At 38.6% G+C, this 23,667-nt stretch overlaps 1 protein-coding gene across 3 annotated transcripts in view; it reads left to right on the top strand.

Moving 5' to 3' along the window:
- The first annotated feature begins 6,286 nt into the window (after positions 1-6,286).
- The window catches only part of LOC121421676 (AP-2 complex subunit alpha-2-like), a 35,917-nt gene continuing 18,536 nt past the window's right edge, over positions 6,287-23,667 (top strand). For 2 of the 3 annotated variants that reach the window (XM_041616449.1, XM_041616448.1), the window contains exons 1-15: positions 6,288-6,425; positions 7,404-7,597; positions 9,810-9,939; positions 10,707-10,808; positions 11,580-11,750; positions 13,006-13,094; positions 14,373-14,444; positions 15,090-15,186; positions 16,421-16,558; positions 17,106-17,288; positions 18,556-18,653; positions 19,343-19,472; positions 20,140-20,241; positions 20,985-21,149; positions 21,944-22,209. In XM_041616449.1, coding sequence (XP_041472383.1) covers positions 6,375-6,425; positions 7,404-7,597; positions 9,810-9,939; positions 10,707-10,808; positions 11,580-11,750; positions 13,006-13,094; positions 14,373-14,444; positions 15,090-15,186; positions 16,421-16,558; positions 17,106-17,288; positions 18,556-18,653; positions 19,343-19,472; positions 20,140-20,241; positions 20,985-21,149; positions 21,944-22,209 — 1,988 coding nt within the window. In that variant the 5' untranslated portion in view covers positions 6,288-6,374. Of the gene's footprint in view, positions 6,426-7,403; positions 7,598-9,809; positions 9,940-10,706; positions 10,809-11,579; positions 11,751-13,005; positions 13,095-14,372; positions 14,445-15,089; positions 15,187-16,420; positions 16,559-17,105; positions 17,289-18,555; positions 18,654-19,342; positions 19,473-20,139; positions 20,242-20,984; positions 21,150-21,943; positions 22,210-23,667 lie in introns of all 3 variants that reach the window. The other variant, XM_041616451.1, reaches the window with a different exon arrangement.

The following is a 23,667-nucleotide window of genomic DNA, read 5'->3' as shown; positions in this document are numbered from 1 at the left end:
TCTGTGTTTATAGTGTACCATATCTTCCTACATGTATTTTATAAGAAATGAAACTTAGTTTTCCTCTTTGTCTGCAAGGTGCTATACATATACATGTAGGGGTATTCACACCTCCCCAATTAAAGATATAATACTTGGTATATTCTGTGTTATTACATGTATGTTTTAAAATGAAAAATGCAAATGTCCTGTTGGTTGTTCCTCTATCAAAACATAAACCACAAGAACAATCTGCGTATCTTGGGGCCCATCTTACAAAGAGTTGCGATTGATCTGATCTGTGCAACTATGGAAGGCCAGCAATGTCAACATCTAACATACATGTTTGTTCAAAATTATTACTAGAAATGACATAGGCTACTTGTGCGTTATCTGTTTTCTTGAAAATTCACTTTGCTTTTTTTGTTTTCAAAGGACATCAAACAAATCTCCGAAAGAAAAAAATATGACATTGTTGGATTTCCATAGAGTTACGATGGATCTGATCAATCGTAACTCTTTGTACAACAGTGCCCTGGTGTCTTGAAAGGGTGTGTTTTCATTTGGTCTAATGCCAATTTGTCCAATTGCCTACTTGTCTACCATCATTTGGTCTTCCATCAGTTCGTCCAATATCCCTTTGGACTAATTGCCATTTCCTCCACTCACCATTTGTCTAATAACCAGTTGGTCCAAGAGCCATTGAGTCCATATACCATTTGGTCTATAGACTATATTATTTGGGCAAATTGAATGAAAATAAATATTAGACCAACTGGTTATGAGACAAAATGGTCATATAATTTAAGCGAACACGTGATTAGGCGAAGTGATGATTGGACCAAATGGTTGTTAGACGAAATGTTGATGAATGGAATGGCATTAGACTAAATGAAGGTAGACTATGTGTTGAGTGGACGAGTTAGCAATCTACCCTTGAAAGGACTTATTGGATGTTTTATCTGACTAAGTTTGCTTGTCTGACAGTTATGCCTACATGAAGTTGCCTACATGTATACTAGTTTCTTGTGCTTCTTAGTCAATCAAAGACAAGCAAAAGTTACCAGATCTGACAACTTGTCAGAAATAGGTGTTGCTGAAATGCTTCCCTGGCCTTGGCACCTGTGAATGTTTGAAATAATTATTGGATGTTTTGAGGTCTGAACAAGTCCTTGTAATTTGATATGTATTTTGATTGATTTGGCTGTCATCTACTATGATTATGTGGAGTTTGGATTGATGGGAGAGAAGTATTCGACCTGTAAAGTGTAATTTGGTTTCCTTTAGAGAGTGCTATCCTCTGCACCTTTCAATTTAGGTTTGTTTTTGTGTATACTTGTGAGGGTAAATGGACATGACCATATATACCGGCAACGAAGGCCTATATGTTCTGAATTTTTTCATGAATGTCCACAATGCTATTAAATTTAACATGATGGTTCAACATATATTAAATACTTTCTGTTCCAAAAAACTTGTGAAAAACTGTGCTCTTTGGATCAGAAGGGGAGATTTTTTTGCTCTGCAATGACGTGTGGAGGATTCACGAACAATGTGATGAAATTACCCGTCAAATGACAAAGAACAGATGCTGGGAGGTCTGTCAAAAATGGATGAACTGATGGGTATTTCATGAAAGTTGTCAGTACTGACAATTTCAGTGAAATCCTTGGTTTTGATTGGCTGAAAGGTACTGGCCTCTGACTGTTACTGTGGTAACTGTTGGAGATAGACAACTTGTCAATGCTGACAACTTTCATGAATCGGTCCCCTGGTGTAGCAGTTTCGTCCGAAGTTTCAGAACTGATAAAAAAGGTCTGTTTGTCCAGAGTCAAGGACTGTACTGCTGTTTTGATACACTGATTTTGGACAAAGACTTCTAGATTGTTCTTTGTCATGAAGGGAATCTGGCAATATACATTGTCTGTTCTTGAATCTTCCATATGTTGCTAATATCTCTTGATGGCTGGTGCTACAAGGCCACTGCACACCTTACGACTGTTCGCGATTCAATTTTGGAACAAATTACATTTTGCTAATTTTCTGAAAATAAGAATGGAACATGTATTTTATTTGAGGTTAAAATTAATTGAAAGAAGACTAATATAACCATTTTGAAAGATTGCAATCCTTTAATTTGGGATAAAGGCCGAATTAGTTTCAAATTGTAGCCAATCGTACGACTGCTATGACGTCATTATGACTTGGTATTAAATTCGCTTTTATTCTAAGAAGGATGATAGCATAGTCACAGATTTGAATGTCATGATTTAGAACATTACACAGTAAGATGTTCCAAGTCTCACTATTAGCATCAAATTGTACTACATTTTATTCTGAAATCGGGTCGCAGACCAATCGTAAGGTGTGCGGTCCCCTTTACCTGAGATGATAAAAACCATGTATTGCAATGCAATGATTTCTTGCAATGTGAATGGGTAATAATGGACTCTTTATTGTGGCTGCTTCATCAAATAAGAAGCTCATGAAGTGGCCTCCTTCCCTGGAAACAAATAACTCTTGCTAAAAAGTGATGGATGGTTTAATGAAATACGGTGGTACTACTTGGAAAGGATCAGAAGAGAGAGAGAGAAAAAAAGAAAAAGGGAGAGACACAGAGAGGGGGAAAGAGTTAAGGAGCGAGGATGGGGTCGGTGGAAGAGGGAGAGAGAGAGAAAGGAAAAGAGTGAGGATTAAGGGGGGGAAATACATCACCATATTTATACTATTTTTTTTGGGGGGGCCAGAGAGAATTTTCTCCCTTATCACCGCCCATTCACATTTACATGTGTCTCGGGTGCTCGGGAAGACTATTAAATGTGCAATATGTGGCTCATGTGGTGATATGAAATACATGTGGTACAGAGTGGACTATTTTGACTCGACCCTTTCAGTAATTCAAAATTTTACAACCAAGCTTCGGATGGCGATCTCCTAGAAGGGATACAAGTAACAAGTTTTAATTGTGGCGACTTTGCAGCCGTTTTCCAGTGTGAAAGTGACCCGCATGTAATAACCATCTTGTTGTGAAACAGGACACTACTACAAGACATGTATTTTGTCAGTTAAGCCCTTCAGGAACCATTTGATAATTTAGAGTGGAAAGAGTCGGCTTGGGTTCCATCCCTTGGAAAACATGATACCAAGCATACATGTATCGTAGCTGTTCACATTTCATTTTCTCTTGTCTCTTTCTTTCTCTCTCACTCTCCCTTAAGTACAGCATTTTCCTCTCGTTTCTTCCTATTTTGCTGCCAATCTTTGTTTTCGATGTCTTCCGGGGAATGTCTGTCAATATGTTCTAAACACTCAAATTCAAAGAGAATAGGAATTACAATTTACTGGTACATGTACTGTACTTGCCCCCTCACCTTAATCAATAATTAGGGTAAAATGTGCTCTCTCACTTTCTGCGTTTCTGTCTCTCCCCTTGCCCTTTCTTTATTTTCATTCTGTCCCTCCACTTTTAGCTAATATTTTTGATACCCCATACTGTGATTTTGATACCCCCTTACTTTATGTCAACCCACACCCTTTCTCCTCCCTTTCTTTCCCTCTCCTCGTGTCTGCTCACCTGTCTACTCCTCTCCCCTATTTGTATCCCTCTCTCCCCTCCCTTCTCTTTTTTCATTCCCCTCTTCCTCCCCTCCCCTCCCATTTCCCCTCCCTCCCACCCCTTTCCCCTCCCCTCTCCTCCCCTTTCCCCTCCCCATCTCCCCTCCCCTTTCCCCTCCCCATCTCCCCTCCCCTTTCCCCTCCCCATCTCCCCTCCCCTTTCCCCTCACCTCTCCCCTCTCCTCCCCTGTCCCCTTCCTTTTCTCATCTCCCCCCTTCACCCCTCTCCCCTTTTCCTTCCCCTTTCCCCTCCCATTTATTCCCTTCCCTCCCTTCTCTCCTCATCCCTCTCTCCTTTCTCCTATCTTTTCTCCTCTCCCCTCTTTCCTCCCCTCTCCTTTCCACTCCCCTCTTCCTTCCCTTCTCCCACTCCCTCTCCCCTTGCCCTCCCCCTTTCCCCCCATCTCTGCCATCCCCCTCTCCCCTGTCCTTCCATGTCCCCCTCCCCACACCCACTCCTTGCTCCCCTCGTCATTTTTCATCAATTCATGTCTTGGGCTCAATAATACGCAGATTCCTACATGTGTGTCCATAAATGCATCTAATATGACCTCAAACCCAACCAAGCAAGAAATGTCAAATTTCCTTTCGGCGTGCAAGACATCTTCCTCTTCTTAAATTGACACGCAACATCATAATGGAAAATGCCTTCAGCTGGCCTGCTTGAATTGCAGTCTAAATGGTCGTGAAGACAAAATCAATACCGGGAGAACAAAGGCCGAAATGACTGGGACGGATTGGAGCACGAGGGTGGCTTGCCTCGTTGTTTGCGAGGATCGCATCTTCATCCGTGCAAATCAATTACATGCCGAATTATGTCGGGGGTAATCAGACACCCAAGATGAACATGAATATTCAAGAGGCTTTACAGGTTTAGACAGAAAATGCAGCCTCGTCCTATTATCATAATGTACATTATAGGGGAAGCACACCCCAAGAGAAATTTATTTGACTGTATCTCTCTGAGTACGTCTCTAATTTTAAAAGGATTACTTTGTAAAAGCCAAAGTTCTTGATGGCCTCAGTACTCAGGATGCAACATGATGATGTCTTAAAATATAATCCAACTAGAATTAGAGATAATTTCCATTTTTTTTAATACAACACTTATAGTCTCATACTCTGATATTTTTTGTCCAGGAAAAAAGGTATGGAACTCTTCCAAGCATTTCTTTAGAGAAAGATAAAATTTTATTTGAAGCATTTTGCCTGCTGATCATGACTCTGTTTCATAAAGACTTGTTATAAATAAAACAAAGAATGCACTATCCGCCAATTATATTGAATGATTTCATTTATAGCTTAAAATGGTTGTTTAAATTTTTTTTTTATTATAAGAAGCTTTATGAAACAGAGCCCAGTTCCCATATTTTTTTTTAGCCAAATAACAATACTATTTCCTTTGTTTTCAAAGTCTTATGGACATTTTTATTGCATCACATAAAAGAGATGAATGCATTTTTTTAATTTGCCTGCACATTTTAAAGCAAACTAGAATTTCCTTTGACTTTGGAGAAATCCTTGTAACAATTTTATGAATTTGAAAAGTACACTTGTGGGTATTTTTCTTTGTGGAGTGTTACAAGTGATGTACTTTGCTTTCTCACTTGTAAAATACCAAGTATTTCTTGATCTGTTGGGTGTGGAATAATAATATTCTGCATTTATATAGCGCTTAACACATCGGAACGTCTCTAAGCGCTTTACAGATATGTTATTACCCCCGTCATCGGATCCTTGCATGCCCGCATACAATGTATGCACCTTCTCCACTCCCTGGGGAGCATTCCAACAAGAGTTCCAAGACTCAATTGCTAGGCATACTACATGTACATAGGCTTTCGCTTTCTACCGGGTACCCATTTAACACCTGGGTGGAGAGTGGCAAATTGTGGATTTGACGTTTTGCCAAAGGATGCTAGCCCATAGTGGGATTCGAACACATAACCCTCTGATTACAAGGCTGCTACACCACGGCACTTCCACAAGGAATTATCGATTACCTCTACACTAGAGAGCATACTTGTATGTAGTGAATATCATGAATAATTCATACACCAGCCAATTAACTTCACAAATCCCCTTGATGAGATTTTGTTTTTTAATGTATTCGATAGTAGATCAGGAGAGGAGACAAACAGAAAGGAAGAGGGGAGAGAGAGGAAGAGGGGAGAGAGAGAAAGAGAGAGAGCAAATAGAATTGGGGAAAATTTCATCTACTTTTTTCTGACAAGTCAGATCTGGGCCCCGTCTTACAAAGAGTTACGATTGATCCAATCGTCGTAACTTTATAGAAATCGATCAGTGTCATAATTTTTTCTCCAGGAAATTTGCAAAATGTCCTTTTAAACAACTTTAGGAGACACACCAACTTGTCAAGAAATCAATTAATTTATGGATATACATTCATAACTAGAAATTTTAATTGATCAAACATGCATTTTATCTGTTGACTTTGCTGGCTTTCCAGAGTTTTGATTGATCGGATGAAGCACAGCTCTTTGTAAGATGGGGCCCTGACATTTTTACTGATTTTGATTTCATGTGAAGCACTGTTACGATAGTGACTGTCGGATAAACTGTTACTTTTGGATAAAACCTCCTAGTCATTCTGACAATTCCTTTCATAAAACGCTCCCCAGAAAGCAGTTGACCAATGATCTTTTTTTTCTTTTTGTTTCATTTCAGGTGACAAAACGCTGGATGGGTATCAGAAGAAGAAATATGTGTGCAAACTCCTTTTCATATTCCTGCTCGGTCATGATATTGATTTTGGGCACATGGAGGCAGTCAACCTACTCAGTGGAAACAGATACACAGAAAAACAAATAGTTAGTATTCATTTCTCTTTTCTATCATTCTTGAAGAAACAGGGGCCTGTTGCAGAAAGAATTGCGATCAAACACAACTCAAAACATCTTGAGCAATAGATTTTCAGCCAATGGAGCACCCGTATTCGGGACTTGCGCTTGATATTTTGACTTGCGTTTAAACGCAACTCTTTCTGCATTAGGCCCCTGAGCTGCCAAATAGTAGGATTTTTAAGAGGGGAGTGACATTACATTGTACAAATGATTTATCCGCCTAGAAATAGGATTTTTGAAACTTGTAAGAATGACGATTTTTAGTATGTTTTCAGAATTTTAAAGAAAATAGGATTTTATTAAAATAGGATAAAAAGAAATATTAATAGAATTATTTTCACGATAAAGGTAGTGTTTATTTTGGCAAGTGCAGGTGCATGTAATATGATTAAAAAAAAGACTAAATACCAAGTAGTCTTTATTTATATTTCTTTGACAGTATTGGGGATTTTCATGTTGACATGTTTATGGAATAACTGATACCAGAACTGAAACAATGTCGTGTGGTGATTGGCATGGTGTGGCAGTGTGTTTATTATTCTGGGGCCTGTTGCAAAAAGAATAGCAATCAATCGCAACTCCAGAAATCAAGCGCAACTTGATTTTCAACCAATCAACAGCGCGCATTTGGGACTTGCGATTGATTTTTTGAATTGCGTTTAAACGCAACTCTTTCTGCAACGGACCCCTGATGTGCAAAAAATTACTATTATCGAAGTGTTATTTTGCAAGAGCTATATTGTACAAAACATTCTCACTGTAGGCATTGCATGTTTGAGGGGTGGGTTAAAATGGTGGCAATTCAAGGCTGTACCTTTGATTTCTCAGAAATTGTACTTGATTGTCGAAAGTGTCTGCAGGGTTCTCAGAGTGACACTTACGCTGATTTTTGCTGCAGATAGAAAGACCGATAAAGATCTTATCCTTTCTTTTCTTTTCTTGTAGGGCTACCTGTTCATCTCAGTGCTCGTGAGCGAGAACAACGAACTGATGAACCTGGTTATTCAGACGATAAAGAAGGACCTTCAAAGTAGGAATGCAGTGTTTATCAATCTGGCACTTCATTGTATAGCCAACATTGGCAGCCAGTCCATGGCAGAAAAACTAGGCAAAGATGTACCAAATCTACTTGTATCAGCGTAAGTACTCGTGGTTATGGGGGGATGGATAAGGATTGGTAATGATGAGCAGGAGGAGGGAGGCGTAGAGGAGGGAGAAGGAGGGAGGGGAGAAGGAGGGGGGGGGGAGGGAGAGGGGGAGGCAGAGGAGAGAGAGGCAGAGGAGAGGAGGAGTACTCTGTGTCACTCTATGGAGCGTGGTGGCCCAGTGGATAAGTCTTCTGACTTTGAAACAGAGGGTCGTGGGTTCGAATCCCAGCCATGGCGTAATTTCCGTCAGCAAGAAATTTATCCACATTGTGCTGCACTCGACCCAGGCGAGGTGAATGGGTACCCGGCAGGAGCTCGAGCTAAAGCCGGGGTAATGATAATAACAACGCGCCTTGGAATAGAATATTTCTAGATAGATGGCAATATACATGTATAAATGCCTATTATTATTATTATTATTAGGTAGTGGGGAGGGGGGAGAGGAGGGGGAGGAGGAGGAGGAGAGGGGAGAAGGAGGAGGTAGCAGAGGGAGAGGGAGGAGGAGGAGGGGGAGGAGGACAGGGAGGATGGAAATGAATAGGAATATGAATAGCGAAAGGAAAGAGAAGGGGAGAGAAAAAGGAAAATGAGGTAATGAATGGTGACTAGGATGGGGAGAGGGAGATAGGAAGGGAATTGGTAGAAATGAGAAGGATAAGGAGGGGAAAGGGAGGAGGAGGGGGAGAAGGGTAGGTGGAGGGGAAGGAGAAGGGTAGATGGAGGGGAGGTGGATGATAGGGAGAAGGAAAAGGAAAATAAGAGGAGGCAGAGGAAAATGATGGGAAGGAAGAAAAAGGAAAGGAGAGGGATGGAGAGACGACGAGAAGGATAGGGAGGAGGAAGGAAAGGAGGAGAATGCCTAATCATTCTGATAATAATGACAAGTAATACCTTGGTCACATTTGCTCTACGCCGGTCGTACGGTGAGTCGAAAAGAGTCGATTCATTTTTGTCTCACCTGCGAAGCAAAGTGAGACTATAGGCGCCGCTTTTCTGACGACGGCGACGGCGGCGTCAACATCAAATCTTAACCTGAGGTTAAGTTTTTGAAATGATGTCATAACTTAAAAAGTATATGGACCTAGTTAATAAAACTTGGCCATAAGGTTAATCAAGTATTACTGAACATCCTATCAGAGTTTCATGTCACATGACCAAGGTCAAAGGTCATTTAGGGTCAATGAACTTAGACCATGTTGGAGGAATCAACATCGAAATCTTAACCTGAGGTTAAGTTTTTGAAATGTCATCATAACTTAGAAAATATATGGACCTAGTTCATGAAACTTGGACATAAGGTTAATCAAGTATCACTGAACATCCTGCATGAGTTTCACGTCATATGACCAAGGTCAAAGGTCATTTAGGGTCAATGAACTTTGGCCGAATTGGGGATATTTGTTGAATTCCCATCATAACTTTAAAAGTTTATGGATCTGATTCATGAAACTTGGACATAATAGTAATCAAGCATCACTGAAAATTTTGTGCAAGTTTCAGGTCTCATGATTAAGGTCAAAGGTCATTTCGGGTCAATGAACTTTGGCCGAATCGGGGGTATCTGTTGAATTACCATCATAACTTTGAAAGTTTATTGGTCTAGTTCATTAAACTTGGACATTAGAGTAATCAAGTATCACTGAACATCCTGTGCGCGTTTCAGGTCACATGACCAAGGTCAAAGGTCAATGAACTTTGGCCGAATTGGGTGTATCTGTTGAATTACCATCATAACTTTGAAAGTTTATGGATCTGATTCATGAAACTTGTACATAAGAGTAATCAAGTATCACTGAACATTCTGTTCGAGTTTCAGGTCACATGATCAAGGTCAAAGATCATGTAAGGTCAATGAACTTTGGCCATGTTGGGGTTTTTTGTTGAATAACCATCATATCTCTGTAAGTTTATTGGTCTAGTTCATAAAAAAGGGAAATAAGAGTAACCATGTATCACTGAACATCTTGTGCGAGTTAGAGTAGTATTCAAAGTGAGCACTGCTGCTATATTGAACCGCGTGATGCAGTTGAGACGGCCAGAGGCATTCCACTTGTTATTTAAACCACCTATATGTAGGACATAAAAATTTTAGAACGACTGTTTTCAACTCGCCGTAGAACAAATGTGACCAAGGTATAAAGGTTTAAATTTCTTCATGAAATTTCTAACGATGCTATAAACCTTCTTTCCCTTCTCCATCCAGTGACACCATAGACCAAGTGAAGCAGAGCGCCTCACTATGCTTACTCCGTCTCTACCGTACATCCAGTGAATCGATACCCAGCGGGGAATGGACATCAAGAGTCATACACCTTATCAGTGATTCACATATGGTGAGTCAATTCTCAAGGGGCTGTCACCAGGGGAGAAAAATACTTGAAAACTCAGGGCAATAATGCCCCCAAAATGCTTAAAAGAGCCGTGGAAACTAAAGAAGAAAAAAAAAGGAGCCCGGTAAAATCCCCATTCATTGCAGTGTTAAAGCTTATCCAGATTTAGGCAGTTAGTAAAAAGTAGCCCCGAAGTTAAAAAATATATGTGTACATGTATATATTGTCAGGCTGTGACACCAGGGCGTCTTACAAAGAGTTACAATTGATCTAATTGATCGTAACTCTGGAAATCTATTAGTGTCACAATTTTTTTCGACAGGAAATTTGCAAAATGCCCTTCGTAAGCAAAGGAGAACACACTCAATTGTTACGAAATCGATGAATTTATGGATATACATACATATCTAGAGAAAATTTTGAGCGAACATACATTTTATATGTTGACATTGCTGGCTTTCCAGAGTTGCGATTGATCAGATCAATTGCAATTGATCGGATCAATTGCAACTATGGAAAGCCAGCAATGCCAACATCTAAGATGCATGTCTGCTAAAATTGTTTTTTTTTAATTTTGATTGGGATCTTATCATATTAGTGTCCACATCCTACCAGGCACCCATTGAACACCTGGGTGGAGGGTGGCAAACATGGCTTGCCAAAGGACATAGCGCAGTAGGGGATTTGAACCCTCGACCCCTGGTTGAAGAGTCAAGTGACTGAACGACAACACCTCTACTTGTAATACTTCTCTTTATTTTTTTTCCTAGGGCGTTGCTACGGCAGGATCCAGTCTCATATACGATCTGTGCTTAAAGAATCCAGAAGACTACAAAGGCTGCATTCAGTTAGCTGTCTCCAGGCTCAGTAGAGTGAGTTTCTCACCCATTTAATCCAGGGGGGGGGGGTAATTCTGGGGAGCGTTTCATCAACATTTTGTCCGACAAGTTGTCAGATCTGACATCTTTCCTTGATATTGATTGGCTGAGAAGCAATGTTACTATGGTAACTGTCGGATAAAATGGGACTTGTCCGATAAAACGTCTGACAAGTCCTTTCATGATACGCTCCCCAGAACTTTGTTTGTTACTGTACTTTTTTATGTCACTCTTTTTTTATTATTGTAATTGTACATTTTAATTTATATACACTTACAAAGGGATTTGACTCTGATGGTCTTTTACGACTCCCTACATCTGCTACATTTTTACTGTATGTTATAGCCTTTTGTCATTTTTGTCTCACCTGCATAACAAAGCGAGACCATAGGCTCTGTTCCGATGGCATCGTCACCATTTGAATCTAAACCAAGATGAAGTTTTTGAAATGTTATAACTTTGAAAGTATATTGATTTAGTTTATGAAACTTGGGCATAGAAGGAATCATGTATCACTGATCGTCTTGCACGAGCTTCAGTTTATATGATTGATTAAGGTCATAGGTCATTTATGGGCCCATGAACTTAGTAATGGTATTATATTAATAGTGTTTTTTTTAGAATTCATCTTGTTTTCAAACTCACCATTGCTGCTATATTGAATTGGGTAACGCAAGTGAGGCTGCCACTTGTCTTGTATATGCATGTGTTTTGATAGAGATGCTAAATAAATGAGTTTAATTGAATGATCTTCTCCCCCCCTAGATTGTTACATCATCATACACAGACCTTCAGGACTACACATATTACTTTGTTCCCGCCCCCTGGTTGGCTGTCAAGCTCCTGAGATTGCTACAGCTCTATGGACCACCAGACGACCCAGCTCTCCGGGGTCGTCTCACCGAGTGTCTGGAAACGATACTCAATAAAGCACAGGTAAAAAAAATTTCTTCACTCTATGCTGCTTGTAGTAATTTGATCAACCTGAGTAAAGTTCAATTTTGCTTTATTTTATTCAATTTTTGACAAACAAATGTGCTGATGGCAAACAAACATTTTTCTTTTCCTTAGAAGTTACTTCAAATATGGAGTTAAGTATAGCTGTAAGATTATCATTAACACTCTATAGAATTATCTTTAAAGAGTGTTATCATCCACTGTATTAATTCTCAATAGATTTTTATTAGAATGCAGTGAATTCACAAAGGGCATCAGAAAAATTCACATAGACTCCTTGTCATTATTGTAACTGCCACAGAAACCTCGATTGCGATTGGCTGCTAGTGGTTAATGATCGATTTTACAAATGATGTTACCTTTTAAGGAAATGAAATAAATCAACACCAATGAAAATATGGTGTGTATCGTTTATCACAAGAAAGGCTCACCATTTGTTTTGTAAAGATGCTTGTAACGGCTTACCAAGGTCCTGGTGCTGGAGCCACTTCAGTCATTCATCCAGGTTTCAACCTGGGCCCTATCGTACAAAGAGTTACGATTGATCCAATCAATCTCAACTGTATGGAACTCCATCCATACCATAATTTTTCTTGAGGAAAAACCCAACCCAATCTCCTTACTAAACCAATAGAATCATCTTCAGAAGAACAACGAACGTATGAATATATGTCATATCTAGAAAATATTTTGAACAAATTTGCATTATAGATGTTGACGTTGCTGGCCATCCATAGTTGTGGTTATCTGATCAATCGCAACTCTTTGTAAGTCGGGGGCCCAGGGGGCCGTTTCATAAAGTTGTTTGTATGATAAGAGCGACTTTAAGAACGACTGGCGAACCTTTCTTTCGCGCTAAACCATTGCCAATGAATATACCAGTTACATGTACCACAAGAAATGATCACCAGTCGTCTTAAATTCGCTCTTAACTTACGAACAGTTTTATGAAACACCCACCAGGTTTAGTCCCTGACTACGAGGGCTGGCACTTGCAGAGATCACTGTCATCCCCTCCCTCCACTTTATTCAATGCATCCTCCTCCCTCAATCCAACCTACGTCCTCTGCTCCACCACTCGCTTCTTCCATTCGTCTTCCGTCTCTCCCTCTCTGACCCTCCCCCTCGAACTCAAGCGCCCCTCTCAAAACCTGATAAATATCCCTCCTCTTATTTTCCGATATCTGTATTGAAAGTCTTGTTACTATTTCACCTTTTTTAAATTTTGATTTAGGAGCCACCAAAGTCCAAAAAAGTCCAGCATTCCAACTCCAAGAATGCCGTCCTGTTTGAGGCTATTAACCTCATCATTCATCATGACAGGTAAGAATATGAAAGAACTATAGTGTGTATCAAAAAGAAGTTTACACTTTGAAATATTCCTATTTCATCATGACAGGTAAGAATATGAAAGAACTTTAGTGTGTATCAAAAAAAGTTTACACTTTGAAATATTCCTATGAAATTATGAATTTGTAATACAGTCCGACCTCTCTTATCCAAACACGTTGGGACCAGCACCAATCCAGATAAGGGATTTATCCAGATCTGAGAGACCCAATATTAAATACACGCAGCTGCACTGCCGGCTGCCTCCCCAGGCCACCGGCAGAAGCTACACTATTGTAGTGGGCGTACGGTAAAGACAATATTCACTGCAGAGTCAGTGCAAATTATAGGCAGTGTTTTCATGGAAATGAAATAGATCGATGGCCAAAACTCTTGGATAATTTACCTGCTAAAATGACTGAGGTATACATCCAGCATACCTCAAAAGAAAGAGAATGACTTGATGAAACCAAGTTTTAAAATTAGATCATCGCAGCATGTATAGCAGCTTCGCAATGTCAGCCATTGTTACACAAACTGTAGGCTCAAACATGATAGATGGCGCTGTCCGTAATGAGGTCTAAAGTTAGCTAGCAAGACATGTGTTTTTCCCGCGAAGCAAAAAGAGAAACGTGATGAAATGTTTGCGCTGCACCCTGATTTACTGGAAATTATTCCTAAAGTTTTTTTTGTGATTTGGGTGAGATATTTTCATGAAAAATATGTTTGTTGTAGGGTGACTATGTTGGGAAATATATGTAATCAAAGTGAGTTTACGTATAGGATTGAGTTTAGATTGAAATCTCATTTCCTCACGTACCGGTACTAGATTGAATAAAAAAAAAAAATCTTGGCAACTGTGCGTCCGGATAATAGAGAGATCCGGATAGGGGGAGGCCGGATAAGAGAGGTCGGAATGTATCCTAAAACTTTTTTCACAATTATTGGTATAGGTATGTTTTAGCGAGTCTTTCCACCTTAGTGAGCACCAATTACTTCAAAAAAGTTCGTTGAAATGATTTGTGCAAAAACGTGAAAGTCCATGGTTATATGATTCGAAGTAAATCTGAGGTGCTTCCTAGGCCATTGGACAGCAATGTAATTGCATACATTTATACCAAAGTCAATTAGGCAACATTGTGTAGACGTTCATTCTCCTAAAATTGTTTTCAAAATGATCAATAGGGCCTACTAATTGCAATTCTAAGAATTGCCTATATTGCAGGCCCTGTTCACACAGCTAATGATGTATTTATCCGTCTACGTTTTTAGTGAGCCCTCCTTGCTGGTGAGAGCATGTAATCAACTAGGTCAGTTCCTACAACACAGAGAAACGAATTTGAGGTGAGTCTGAATGCATCCTACATGAAGATTTTCTAAGAGTTTATAAAGAATAGTGACCTTTAAATGCATTTCTGAACAAATCCTAGTTAATGGTTTGCTAAAATATCAAGAGTTCACAAACAATTGTAACTATTATGCATAAAAAGGAAATATTAAATTACAAAACATAGAACGAGTTGGATAGGCAAAATCATTTACTGATTATATGAGTTTAAACTGAATTTGATTTGATTATATGTTACATTATCTTTGTCATGAATTATGTCGGGGTGTTATAAAAATCTGGCAATTGATTGCAAGTCAATTTCAGGTCCCAAAATCAATTGAAAGTCATGCATTTCATTGGAAATTTAAAATCGATCGATAGTCTTTTTCCTGCATCAACAATTGATTTGTTTTAGTTAAAATAGATGTATCACGTGTAAAATTTCATTAGAAATTTGCGATTGATTGCAATATTTCTTGCCGCACCCCCTGGAGTAGCATGATGAATCCTAGCATGTCATACAAGTGTGAGCTAAAATGAAAAGATGAAAAGATGACAATCCATGTTAAATCTTAACTCAAATCTTCAGGTGCACAGACTTTTGGACCACCATCATAGTAACGAATCAAAGATTTATTAATCATTCCTTTTTCTCGCAGGTATCTTGCGCTCGAGAGTATGTGTCTACTAGCTTCATCTGAATTCTCAAGAGAAGCAGTCAAGAAACATCTAGACACAGTTGTCACGGCCCTCAAGGTAAAGCGATAGGGGTATTTTGGTGTATGGAGTGGAATCTAATACTTTGGCTGGTATTCTGAACTCAGGTTTAAATTTAACCCTGGTTTAAAGTTGTGGTTTAACTATGGAGAGCCAATTGGGGCACAAATCCCTAACAGTACACATCCAATTAATTAACTCATTTGTCTGAGAGTGACAACGGAAGTATTTTCTTCATTATGAAAGCAACAGGAAAAAAAATAGTAAACATAAGAGATATACAATATAATCAGTATTTTTGAATTTTTGGCTCCCTATAATTTTAGCACAGAGTTAGATTATGGTGTAAGTCAAACCTGACTTCAGAATATGAGTCATTGACTACTATTAGTGTTCACATTTATATATCATTGTTCAGTAGTGCCATGTGATCCTAGTAAAAAACTTGTGGAAATGCTCAATAATAAGTAAAAAAAAAAGGGGGGGGGGGTGTATTCTTTTTATGAGAGATTGGTATTTTGAATTATTACACATGCCCACACATCTGTGTTTGTAATTTTATCATACTTCTTGGGTTTGTGGCTTCTGGTAAGGTTTTAAGATTTCTTAATTCATTTACTTTGATTAAACAAGCAGTAGAGTAGATTGAAATAAACATGATTAGTTTACCGATAGATTTGCAATTGCAATAATTACAAAAATTACCCATGCAAAGCTCACTTATTTCAGCAGATGTGTAGTGATTAACTTATTGGATGAGCCTGCGCCTATGAATGTTTTTTAACAGATATATGGCGCAATATAAATGCGGTGGATCATCATTATCATTGTCATCGTCATCATCATCATGATGCAGCCTTGCAGATTGCATCACATACTAATGGGGTGTTGCAAGAAACTTGCGATCAATTAGAAGTATCTGTTTGGTCCCTAAATCAATAATATGTCTTGCAATTTATTGTAATTTCACAATTGATTTCTAATCTGCACCTTTAAAAATGGAGTGTAATCCGATTTGGTACAGCTAACCTTAATCTATCAATTGTAAAATTGGAACAGAATATTTGCGATTGATCGCAAATATTTTCTTGCAACACCCCCTAACACTGCAAATGTTTGTGGCACTTGCGCGATCAATGACCGATATCTCAGGGAGGGTAGACTTTGCCCCCCTTCCCCTGGCTGTGAGATGAGTCTTGGGAATAGCATGTGTTGCATAATATTTTGATGGCTTGCCTGTTAATTCTAATGTTTTGATTTTGGTCATAAACAGACGGAGCGTGATGTAAGTGTGCGCCAACGAGCCGTAGACCTGCTTTACGCCATGTGTGATAAATCAAACGCAGACCAGATCGTCGGTGAGATGCTTATATATCTAGAGAAAGCTGACTACTCCATTAGGGAAGAAATGGTAAGGACTTTTTCTATTTGAGCAAGGTATAACAATTGAATCCTTCTAGAAAGCCCTCAAATATTCAGGGGTGCGAGCATTCAGCTTTTTAGTTGCTTTCAGCTATTTTGGTTTGTTTTATTTTTCTTTTTTGGGGAGCTTATTGTGCTTTCTATCTATTTGAAGTACAGGAACATGAAATGTTTGCTATTTTCAATTTTCAGACCCCAAATATATCTCTTCATTCTAGAATAAAATAATAATGAACACTTTTTTGTGGGGGGGTTGAGTAATTACATATGATATTTGTACTTTTGTTTTAAAACTATATTGATTTATATCAATACAAATACTAAATAAACTTAAATGAATTATTCCTATTATCGTGTCTATTTATTATTCTTTTCCATTTTTATTTCTACACCTTTTCAACATTCTTTTCATTTTATTTTCATTTCAATTTCTTTTCAATTTACTTTTAATTTCATTTGTTCACAGCCAGTCAGATGCAAGTATTTCAGTAGCTTATAACAGTTGCTTATATCACTGTCTATTTGTTTCTTCCCAGGTACTCAAAGTGGCCATTTTAGCCGAGAAGTATGCGAGTAATTACACATGGTATGTGGATACAATCCTCAATCTGATTAGGATTGCTGGTGATTACGTCAGTGAGGAGGTGTGGTACAGAGTCATACAGATCGTCATCAACAGTGAAGAGGTACAGGGTTATGCAGCTAAGACAGTCTTTGAGGTAAATATAAAACAAATAATGCCCAGTTGCGAGTGTGTTTGAGTATGTCAGTGACGCGGTGTGGTATAGAGTTAAACGGATCATCATCAACAGCGAAGAGGTACAGGGTTATGCAGCTAAGACAGTCTTTGAGGTAAATATAAAACAAATAATGCCCAGTTGCGAGTGTGTTTGAGTATGTCAGTGAAGAGGTGTGGTATAGAGTTATACAGATCATCATCAACAGCGAAGAGGTACAGGGTTATGCAGCTAAGACAGTCTTTGAGGTAAATATAAAACAATGTCCAGTTGCGAGTGTGTTTGAGTATGTCAGTGAAGAGGTGTGGTATAGAGTTATACAGATCATCATCAACAGCGAAGAGGTACAGGGTTATGAAGCTAAGACAGTCTTTGAGGTAAATATAAAGCAAATGATGCACAGATTTGTGTTTGAGTATGTCAGTGAGGAGGTGTGGTATAGGGTCATAGAGATCATCATCAACAGGGTAGAGTACAGAGTTATGCAGCAAAGATGGTCTTTGAGGTAAATAAAACAAATAATGTACAGTTGCAAGTGTGTCAGTGTCATGTGATTATGTCAGTGAGGTTGTGTGGAATAGAGTTGTACAGATTGTCATCAACAACAAAGAGGCACAGGGTTATGGGGCAAAGAGGTAAATATAAAACAAATAATGCAAATTTGTGAGTGTGTTTGATTATGCAAGTGAGGAGGCGAGGTTTATTGGATTTTTCTTTGATCTGAATTATTTTCACTCTATTCTTTGCAAGTCAATTTTTTTAACCTGTAAAAATTGTATGTTTTTTGAAATTCTCTAAATTAAATATCCTTGCAGCATTTTTTTTTTCCTTTTTTGTATTGTGAAAAAAATTTGATTCTATTTTCTGGACATGAACCAGATCTAGAACTATGATAATAGAATAACTATTCACCATGATTTTAAAGACTTTCTCATGAAATTATTGTTTGCTGCAACTACATACATATACATAGCTCTGCTGTCCTATGACAAAAGGAATTGACTCTGATTTTTTTTTTAATGTACTTTTTCTTGATTTTTAATTTCTGTATGTTCTACATAATGCTAAAGAAATTGAAGCCACAAAGCTCCCAGGTTCTGATATATAGAGATTTCAAAAGCAAGTAACTCTTAACTAAGAAATTAACTCCACAGAGTTGCTTCCTTTTGTTAAATGACAGCATAGCTGCTTTGACAAGCTCTTGAATTACCAAACCCATTAAAAAAAAAATTACTTGTATTTTTTCCAGGCCCTTCAAGCTCCAGCGTGTCACGAAAACATGGTCAAGGTCGGAGGATATATCCTGGGAGAATTTGGAAACCTCATCGCAGGTGATAAAAGATCCAGGTGAGAACCGCCTTTCAAGCCAAATCCCTCATGGGCCTGTTTCACAAATTGTGTTTTAATGACAAATTTGCAATGATAGTTAAAAGCTACTGAAATCCTTCAACCTGATTGGCCAATACCAAATCTGTCATAGAAATTGTGCATTTGTTATTGTAACAAGTGTTTATGAAGCTGGACCCAGTTCCATACTGAAAGAGATGGAAGAGCAGTGGTTACTAGGCCTGGGACGAATTCCCTTTTGTGCCACATGATTGTTTACCAGGGTAAACTGAAATTTTTCAGACAATCAAGATTCCTGGATTATGAGAAATAATCGAAAAAAGTTGATCTGCTTACGTGACCTATTGGTGGTCAAACATAATTAGTGAGCTGACTCAGTTGACATACAAATTGACATTACTGAATGGTTGCCAGCAAAGCCGTCTTTGTGTCTTGAAGAATGAGTGAAAATGTTTGGAATTCACTAGGTTTTAGCATTAATTTCATTTCTAATCTTTCAACCCTTCCTGAATCGTGATTATTGCAAGTTCTTGCTAAATGTGAGGGTATTTTATCTGGGCGTCTTTGTCTTCCGATTGGTAGTTCTTACTAATTCCTTCGGTGATGTGTGTTAATTGTATATTATTACCCCCTTAGATCTAATTCAGTACCCAAAGGGTTAATTATCGTTCCATTTCTCTTTTTACCAGTCCACAAGTTCAGCTCAATCTTCTTCATTCCAAGTTCCACCTGTGTACTGCTCCAACCAGAGGACTTCTCCTCTCAACATATGTCAAGTTTATCAACCTCTTCCCAGAGATCAAACCTATCATACAAGATGTAAGTATATTATATTGACTGATCCTGAGTGAGATAGCACATATATATTGCCTTTAAGTTTATCAACCTCTTCCTAGAGATCAAACTTACCATACAAGATGTAAGTATATTAAATTGAGTGATACTGTGATACTGGGTGAGATAGCACATATATTGCCTTTAAGTTTATCAACCTCTTCCCTGAGATCAAACCTATCATACAAGATGTAAGTATATTATATTGAGTGATACTGAGTGAGGTAGCACACGTATTGCCTTTAAATTTATCAACCTCTTCCTAGAGATCAAACTTACCATACAAGATGTAAGTATACATATAATCATCATCATCATCACCATCATCGTCATCATCAACATTGTCATTGTCATCGTCATCGTCATCGTCATCATCATCGTCATCATGATCATTCTCATCATCATCACAACCATCATCATTCTCATCATCACAACCATCATCATTATCATCATCATCGTCATCATCATTCTCATTATTCTCATCATCATCATCATCATAATCATCATCTTCATCATCATCATCATCATCAAAGGTTGATATGGATCATTATTGGCTTTGAATATATCACATGAATTCTAATCGGATTGTACAATGATTTAATATTTAGTTTATATGCTTCTCTAAACAAATTTCTATTTTGTTTTGTAACAGGTACTAAGAAATGATAATCAGCTACGCAACGCCGATGCTGAGCTTCAACAGAGGGCGGTAGAGTATCTTCAACTCAGTGTATGTACTTCAGCCGATGTACTGGTATGTGTTCACCTTACTTGTTTGATAATAGTAATTGATTTATTCACATTTCATTCTATGTTTGGGCCACTGGTAATAAGTTATGTGTTTTTTTAGGGGCTCTCACCTATGTTTTAAATTGTAAATATATGTTTTTATCGTTTTTCCACATAAGGCAAAAGATGGAAATGAAATAATGCTTGTCATTTATAAAGAGAACTCTATATATTTTTCTATCTGAAGATGCAAGTTATCTTATCCCATGTTCCTCCCAAGCCAGTGTTTTGATGCATCATGGTGGAGTGATTACGACTCTCGCCTTGTAATCAGAGGGTCGTCAAACCAAAAGAAGTCTTTTCTTTATAATTATCAATGCCTTATTAAATTGTACACATTGTTAATACATGTTTTTTATTGTTTTTCCACATGAAGACAAAAGAGGAAAATGAAATATTGCATGTCATTTATAGAGAGCCCTCTCTACATTTGTCTATCTGAAGATGCACGTTATCTTAACCCAGGTTTCTCGCAAGCTAATGTTTGAATGCATCATGGTTTAGTGATTCTGACCCTCGCCTGGTTATCAGAGGGTTGTTAGAAAAATATATTTTTTTTTTTATTCACCAGGCATTTCAGAGGTGAGGCATCCATTGTCACAGAGAATCGTTGTTGTTTGCAAAACTTAAAAAAAAAAAACTAGGGATTGTTAGCATGGGAATGGTCTTAAAAGATGTCTCTTTTATATTTATTTTTCCGTCAAACAGGCGACAGTTTTAGAGGAGATGCCGCCATTTCCAGAGAGGGAATCGTCGTTGCTTGCCAAACTTAAAAAGAAGAAACCTTCCGCAGCCGGTCCAGGGACAGAAGAAAAGAAGAAAGGGGGAATAGAACTCAATAGTATAGGAGAGAGCAGTACGGATTCATTGGAGGTGAAAAAAACTTTTCAATTATTTAGTTTGTCTCCTTTTAATTCAATTTAATTCAATATATAGTACGCCATTGAATAGGCAACTAGAGAATCACTGCCTCTTGAATGCTATATATTATAACCACCGTGGTCTGGCGTCCTTTGGCAAGGCGTTAATCCACACTTTGCCACTCTCGACCCAGGTGCTAAATGGGTACCCAGTATGATGTGAAAGTCATTGTAGCTTGTCAATTACTGTGTGCGCCTCACCGGCGACTGACTGGAATACTCCCCAGGGAGTGGAGGATGTGCACACATCTTGTGGGGGAAAGACTGATTGCATCCGATGACGGGGGTAATAATATATCTGTAAAGCGCTTAGACACATTCCAATGTATAAAGCGCTATATAAAAAGTGGACTATTATTATATTATTACTTTGAATTTCAATTACTATTTCTGTTTCAAGATCATTACAATTTCATTGCAATTCTATTTCTAGACTCTTGATTGTTTTTCTCCTTCAATTGGAATTTTATTTCTGGACTTTATATTTTATTTGTCAGTTGCATTTCAGTTCCATTACACCTTTTTTGTCTCTCCTACATCAAGTCCATTAGAATTAAATTGATAATGGAGATTATTTCATCTATGTAAATGATTGTTGAATTCAAACTTTATTCCACTTTAGTTTTCTATATCACTTCCATCTCAATCTTATGCCATTGAAAATAAAAAAAAAATCAGCTTCCATTCAGTTCCGATTCCAAATATCTAGTTGAAAATCTCTCTTTCCAACTTCCTTCTATCTTGCAGTCAGCAGCGTCCCAACCCAAGCCCGTTATAGCCACGGCCATGCCGACGGTAGCTGCGTCGGCGAGCTCCGGGTCGGCAGACCTCCTTGGTCTGATGGAGAGCCCCGCTGCGCCCCCTACCACTGCCCAGTCCTTCTTTGGCGAGACCCCCGCCGCTGCCCCTACCAATAACGGCGGTCTGCTGGTGGATGTCTTTGGGGCCCCTGCTGGAGGTGCCGCCCCCGTTGGAAACAATCTGGCCCCTGATGCAGAGGAGAGTTATAGGAAGTGAGTCTCAGGGGTGTTGCAAGAATTGCAAATATGCTGTTGCAGTCTTACAGTTGATTGATCACTTTTCACTTTAGCAAAACAGATTATACTCCTTGTTTCATGGAGCAGAGTAGCAATCAATGGCAAATCTGCAATTAATTGCACGGCATATGCTTGATTTCAGGAATGAAAATAGACTTGCAATTGATTGCAAGTTTCTTGCAATGCCCCCAGTAGTTGCTTTTAAATGGGAACTTAACCCTGGCCTTGATTTAATTAAAATAATTGAAAAATAAAATGAATGTATCAGTGAAGTTTCGGTGAAAATCTGTAGTGATAATGATAATGATATTAGCAACAACCATATTAACAAAAACAATAGCAAAACAACTCCAGTAACATCAACATGCTTATGTAGCTCACATCACTGCCAGATACGTCTATGCACTCTTGTAGGAGACGGAAGAGCTAAAGAAAAGAAAGAAAATTTGCTGACATTCTTAGCACTAACTCATTCAAAATTACTTTTAGATTTAAGTATGTATTCAAGATGAAAAAGAAGTATTCAAGATCAAAAAGAATAAGAGAGTTATTGATTTTTTGAAGTTTTGACGATGATTGGATTATGTATTTCAGAAAATAGAAATCTAGGGACTAAGTCAAAGTACTTAACATGGAATGAAGGAGCATTCTTCGGCTAGAGGAAATATTGGGTATTCATCAAAATAAATTAAAAATTCAAAAATAAATGAATAAATGAGAAAAAGGTTGCATGTACAGTCAGAATATATGACCTACCATCCCAAAACCACCAATCCGTTGACAGCAGAGATGCCAACCCTCCCGATTTCATCGGGAGGTTCCCGAAAATTCATCCCAACTCCCGCCCTTACGATTACCATCCTTATCCTCCCGAAATTACAATTTTTTTTGCATTGATCAAATTGGATTGGAAGGACATGTATCGTCTGCTAACTTTAGCATGTAGTAACTCCATTACGTTCGCTGCTACTAAATTCTGTGTGAAAAGTAGACAAATAAGGAGCAGCGAAAAGCTGGTGCATGTGATATGCCCAACGGGAATCCACTGTGCACCAGGCCGGTAGGCCCGGCTAGCTTCGCGAGGCGTGTGCGCTCGCGGCCACTGGATTTGTCGAGTCGTGCGGTGGAATATCGGTGTGTGATTCCGGCGTATTGATGGGTTGATATTGACACGAAATGGCGGAAAATCAACAAAAGAAGACCAAGAAATGGTCTCAGAAGTATAAGACTGAATACAGTCTCCAGTACCTGTGTGTTTGGAAGTCGGAAAGAGGAATTTACCATGCATTTTGCGCAATTTGCAGCGTGGACATTTCAGTTTAGCAGGGAGGTCGTGATGATAATTCGGAAGCACTTTCGTTCGGGAGCAAACGGCATAGGCCTACGGACATTGCGATGACAAGATCTTCGAGCTCCACTAGTACCCTGTTGTCT

The sequence above is a fragment of the Lytechinus variegatus genome, chromosome 9, assembly GCF_018143015.1.
Source record: "Lytechinus variegatus isolate NC3 chromosome 9, Lvar_3.0, whole genome shotgun sequence".
NCBI classification, from domain to species: Eukaryota; Metazoa; Echinodermata; class Echinoidea; order Temnopleuroida; family Toxopneustidae; genus Lytechinus; species Lytechinus variegatus.
This window is presented reverse-complemented; position numbering and strand designations above follow the sequence as displayed.